The sequence below is a fragment of the Xenia sp. Carnegie-2017 genome, unplaced genomic scaffold (assembly GCF_021976095.1).
Source record: "Xenia sp. Carnegie-2017 unplaced genomic scaffold, XeniaSp_v1 HiC_scaffold_14, whole genome shotgun sequence".
Taxonomy (NCBI): domain Eukaryota; kingdom Metazoa; phylum Cnidaria; class Anthozoa; order Malacalcyonacea; family Xeniidae; genus Xenia; species Xenia sp. Carnegie-2017.
In genome coordinates, this window is record NW_025813447.1 from 3,297,665 (window position 1) to 3,303,709 (window position 6,045).

At 35.3% G+C, this 6,045-nt stretch overlaps 1 protein-coding gene across 1 annotated transcript; it reads left to right on the forward strand.

The window, feature by feature from the left end:
• The first annotated feature begins 2,626 nt into the window (after positions 1 to 2,626).
• Positions 2,627 to 3,535, forward strand: LOC124434278. Its single transcript, XM_046984159.1, has one exon. It carries the CDS (start codon positions 2,627 to 2,629, stop codon positions 3,533 to 3,535), a length of 909 nt encoding a protein of 302 aa, XP_046840115.1.
• Positions 3,536 to 6,045: the final 2,510 nt, after the last annotated feature.

Below are 6,045 nucleotides of genomic sequence, written 5' to 3' on the forward strand. Positions count from 1 at the left end.
CAAGTACTCGTGTGTTTCTGTCGTACATAATTTCGGTGATTATAGAGAGTAGCGCGAGTTTCCTATTTTATAAATAGCGGCAATTAAAATGTAGGCTTTGGAAAACAAACACCTCTGTCACCTCCATTGTAAGGAATCGCATTAAGAACGAGCAAAGTTGGTTTTTTTTGGAAATATTGGAAGTCAAATTTGAAGCTAGCCATAATGTCTGTATGATAAAAGAAGGAATATGCAATTGAGATGTCATCCTAAATATGTAGTTACCCGTTACGGCTATTGATTGTGAAAAATATTCGGCATGTTTGTGTCTGTATTTAAGTAGTTGTCATTATTAGACTAAGAACAATTTAGAACATCAATGATTAAAATGTTCGAATTAAAGCAAACTGTGAACAGAACAAATACAAACACCGCCGTCGTAAGATCTTAAATGTTAAAGAGGCACAACTTTTTCCTGAACAATGTTTACAATCAAGGATATATCAAGGAATGCTAGCTACACTCAAGGAGATTTTAGAGGTGCGTAATACTTGTGTCGGCTGTTCTTTTCCAGAGTTACAGCTACTTTTACAGACAAAACTTTAATTTTTTCATAAATAAACGTGTTGAGCATGGTTAAATTAAACTGTCAAAAGTCTTATAAAATTGTTGATTGTTAATAGTACAATTAAAATTCGACTGTTCTATTTAACTATCTCATTTTTATTGTAGCTTTACAAGTATAAAATGAGGCAATGGATAACGTCATGTTTTAGTGAGTTATTGTTGTACTGAATGTCTTCCCATAACGGAAACTAAGGTATTGTCTGATTAATCGATTTGAATTTGACACCATTTAATTTGGACAAAGCAGGACTAGTTTCGACAATAAAGAAGAGATTTTCATGAAAATAGCTTAATGCCTTAGCGAGTTAACATTTATGAAATGAAATTCGACTGTTACGTACGAATTCTTGGAAAATTTTATTAATGTTCTTGGGAAGATAAAGTTATCAAACTTGTGTTTACTTGCGGTTGTTTAGGATTTATGAAATTAGTTAGCTATAGAAATGTTTCTTCAGAAACATCATATTACGATTTCTACTCGCTCGCCAGTGAAAATTGTCTTATAGAACTGCAGCAATAAAGCAGAAAGTCACACAGCTTCAATCGTTCATAATTAAATTCTAGGTGTTAATATAAACCAAGCGGCAAAATACTCAAGTCATTCAGCGAAACATGTAATAAAAATAATTTTCACTCGCCACGAAAACATTGAGAGCAATTGCAAAGCCTGAGCACAAGCCAACGACAGTGAACAAGAACCACAACCACATAATTGCACATGATAACGACAGTTGTCTTAACATTAACTTTTCATCAAGTAACAAATCGTCATCCACCCATGGTACGACCTTAAAACTGCTGAATCGATATAACATAAGAACAGAAAGCTTGGTATCATTAATGATAAGTCAAATGTTATGACATAACCATTTATTTGAAAGCTTTGAAAAATTAATTAAATTCATGATATAGCTAAAGGATTCTATTATTTTCCTTGTAAAGGATTTGGTTGGTTAGCGCTTTGTTGATGCGTAAAAATACCAGAATCGAGTCATTTCATTGACTACGTTAATGAAAGAGATTCCTCAAGATCTGGTGTTGAATCTGCCTGACAGATATTGCCCAATTTTTGATAGTTTTGTTCTCATTCAGCAGTTTCGATGAAAAACATTGCAATAAACGAGGCAAAAGTTATATACTTTAGAAAAGCCTGTTGTGAGAGGAAGTTTATTTGGCGTCAACCAATCATCTGAAAGATTGGCCCATTAATTGATGTTCAGGTCATACGTTTACTCTATTACAGTGTTGGCATTTTCTTAGACTACGACAATCTAAATTATTTCTTCATAAATCAGTCTGCACTAATTCCTGTCCCACATGTCAAACAGCATGATGACAGTCCTCGCTTTAACGAAGAAGTTCCACTAGTTGCGCTGTGCTTAAAAAATCGTAGACTCTAAAAACTGTAGACTGATAGCTACACTGTCTCTTAGCCGAAACTCGAAGACAATAAAATTTCGTGCAAACTTTAGACCAAGCGGATACAAGATGTTTTTGAAACTTCAAGGCGAGACATATTACTGTTTATTTGCTGTTCCTTTATTGAGGCATAATAATTTGTAATGATTGTTTTCGAGTTAAATATGAAGGATTGCAAAGTGCTGCACTGAGTGAAATTTATGTCTGGTCACAAATATTTACTGAATGACAGCTTTTAGAAATTCTATTAAACTTTGAATTTGGAATAATTAGTGCGCATGGGGCAAAATATGAATTTTTATAGGTGCGCCTTTCAGAAAGACCCTCCCCGTCCTCCCTCACACACATCAAGCACAATTTTGGTCAACTTTCTTAAAATAAGTCTCAAAATATGCCTTCTTTTCACGTCGTCCTTGTTTTTATAACATTCATATAGAAATAAGTTTCTTGATCGTACCGGTTGAGAAAAATAAATAAATATTATCTTGAAAAACTTGCTTGAATTTATGTGAATGAAAGTGATGAAAAGAGGGAGTGGTTATTCAAATCATTAAAAGTTAAGACTCCATCACTTTTTAATATTCAGGAGATAGACAGGAAAATGGTCTCAACAGAAAAGAAAATTGCCATATTGTCGTTTGATGGTGGAGGAAGTAAATGTGTGATGGAACTGAAGATTTTGGACGACATATTCCGATTAGCAACGATTGTGTCAACGAATCCTGAAAGGGTAGACTACCTTGTGAACGAAGGCATTGATGAAAATGAAGTGCATTTCTTAGAAGATGAAAGCGTTCGAGAGCGTCTGATCAAGGACATGGAAGCAGTTAAGGATCCCATTCATCCCAACGAAGTTTACGATATGATAGTTGGTACCAGTACAGGAAGTTTGATTGCATTTGGCTTAGTTGGAGGAAATAAAGTTGGAAACGACCATCATGAAAGGAAACGGATGACTATTGAGGAATGTATTCAGATGTATTGTGCAAAAACTAAGATGATATTCAAGAAGTCATGGTTACACAACTTTTTCTCTCACGTACCCGGGTTATCCCACATTCCAATAGTACCATATTCACAAGAAAACGTTAAGGACACACTGTATAATCAATTTGGTGATTGCAGCTTAAGTGATTTAGGTGGAGAGCATCCTTTGAAACACATTGCCGGCGCTGTCGCAAGAAAACTTGGTAAAAACGAAGATCTCGTACTGTTTGATACAGCAAACAAAGACTACAGCGATTACAAAGCGTACAAAGTCTTGCTAGCATCCTCAAATGCTACAGTTTACTTTGACACTCCAGTCGTTATTGGCAATGCAAAATATGTAGACGGATGTGTCGGCGGAAATTGTCCTTTAGCACCAGCAATCCCGCGAGCAAGGAAACTATTTGGAAAAGATGTTAAACACGTAAGCATTGTTTCAGTTTTATCAATCGCGCCTCCCTCGTCTCCCAAATGGGAAATTCCTTCTGATGGTGGTCTTTCAGTTGGTTACGCTATTTTGTAAAGTATCCACTGATGGAAACGCAGTGTTCAACGATGTTGTTAAGCAAAATCGACATAAAAAAATTTTGTTTCAAAGGTTATCGCCGCGTGGTAAGAGCTTAAAAAAATTCAAGCTTGATGAAATCGATCCCAAAAAGATGTTAAAAGCCATGGAAAGAGAGAAGCTTGAGAACGACATGTTTCTCGTTGATGTTGTTGCCACTGCAATGGTTGTCGTTTACACGTCTATTGAGAAAGGAGAAAATGATCAGAAATCCACGTTGAGTGTTGCGGCACAACTTGCTTATGCTGCTGGATGTGCTTACGAAAAGAGGAAAGAATATGAGTCAGCAATCTTTTCGTACCAAACGAGCAAACGTTTGCAAAAGAAAGTCAGCAGCGATCTCACATTGTTAAGGATTTCTAATAAAATTGCAAACTGCCATGAAAATCAGAAAACTTTCAAACAGCATTACAAATATTTAAATCCAACGTACCGATCTACTTCACTATCGAGATGATCCTAAGAGTGATGATCTACTTGTTGATGCCTTGAATGAAATAACAAAATGTTACTTGGTAACTTTTCGTTATTGTGATGCGGAAATGTATTTAAATAAAATACTGGCAAATGAATATTTCATTAAGAAACGCATCGACGAAAAGCAGAAATTTGCACGTGTCCTAGCAAACATGGCATGGTGCAAGCAGGAACAAGGAAAACTTGAAGAAGCTGTCGAGCTTTACAAGGAAGCAGCCACACTCGTTGCTGACAACTATAACCTTGACCAAGCTCTAATACTTGATAATCTGGGATTATGTTTCTTGAGTCTTGGATTGAAGAAAGAAGCCCTCGATTTTACTCGCCAAGCCCAAACGATGAGAAGTGAGTTAACTCTCGAGATATACCATAGTGTGGTTGCTCGATCTCGTCTGAACGTTGGGCTCTGCTTGATTGAGAATGGTGATTACGTCGGAGCAAGAAACTGTTTAGAGAATGCAAAGGAAATATACGAAAAATTGGCTTAAAATATTACATTTCCATTGTTTTAAGAAATTTAGCAAGATGCTTGTCTTTAGAAAAACCATCAGATTGCCATTTTGCCTTGGTTTACGCACAACAAGCTCTAGAAATGATGAAAGAACATGTCGTTGAAGATAATAATAATCCTGGGATTGCCATTACCTTAGCAGTTGTTGGTCTGTGCTTTTTCAAAGCTGGAAGACTTGAAGAAGCAAAGAAAAATCTTTTGAAAGCTTTGGACATGATCAAAAGTTTGTTTTCAGAAAGTCATCCATGGTTAGTTGAAGTTTACCAGCTGCTTTACATAATGTATGAAGAAGATGGAAAGTTGGAGCAGGCTGAAGATTTTAGATACAAAATGAAGAAGATAGCTTGTGAGATAAACGTAATAGCCAAGAAAATACAAAAAACAAATAAATTAAGATGGAAAAATCCCAGAGATATTTTTTGCAAAAGAGAACCAGATATTACGTGGGTGTGACGTAATGTATACTTCCTTCTTGTAATCAATTATCTAAAGCCAGAAGAAAATAATAATTAGTACACATGTCAGTTATATCAAGCGATAGTTTTGTCGAGTTGATCATCCTTTTGGTAAATAGGGATCCACTCACCATTCTTGTATGTTTAGGCTAATCTGCTTTACCATATTATCTTTAGCAACACTTGCATGAATAACTATTCCACAAATGTAAATAAGGAAATATTGATCATCGTTATGCCAAAGCAACTTAAGGATGTTTTTCTCGATGTCTAACCAAACACATGTGCATTAATGTTTAAGAAATTCCGCTTTGTTTAAGGTACCAGATTATAACCACTAATTTTTTGTTAATTCCATAGCGTTGTGAAACTTGCTTCTTATGAAAAAATAAACCAGCACTGATACACTCAATAAGTAGATTTTTTTGGCTCACTTGGTTTGATTTAAGGAAACGATTGCGAGCACTGTAGTTATGTATAGACCACACATATATTGTGCAGGATAATACTATTATAATGACGAATTGTTTTGTTATGTTGAAGGAGCTATAATACAACTTTCCAATCTTAATGTGCTGCTGTCTTATGCGTTTTACAATCTGTCGAGCTCTGTTATCTTAAGGAATTAATCATTTTATTGTTAATTGCTAGCCATTGTCTTTTTTGTGTTTTGCATCCTCATTGCGTACACTGTGCAAAAGTGTAAACACAACTTAGAGGCTAGAGTTTTGAATTCAAATTGTATTATCGAAATATAATAATGATACGGCGGAAAGGAGGAGTCGAAAATTGAGTATCTTCATAAAGATTAAGCCATCTTGGACATATTAATTGTAATGACTAATGAGTAACAGGCAGGTAAGAGGTGCTTCTTTGAGAACCGTTGTAATGGATCCATAATGTCGTTACATGCACTCACATTGACTAATGTCTTTACGTCCCTTTTAGAGATCTTGAAAAATAAATTATCTGTACCTTAAATCACTGAACATGAAAAATGATTTGCGATGTTTCAAAAAAGTGTG

Coding starts and splice junctions, on each gene's coding strand:
- LOC124434278 (XM_046984159.1), top strand. CDS start 2,627: ATGGTCTCAACAGAAAAGAAAATTGCCATATTGTCGTTTGATGGTGGA.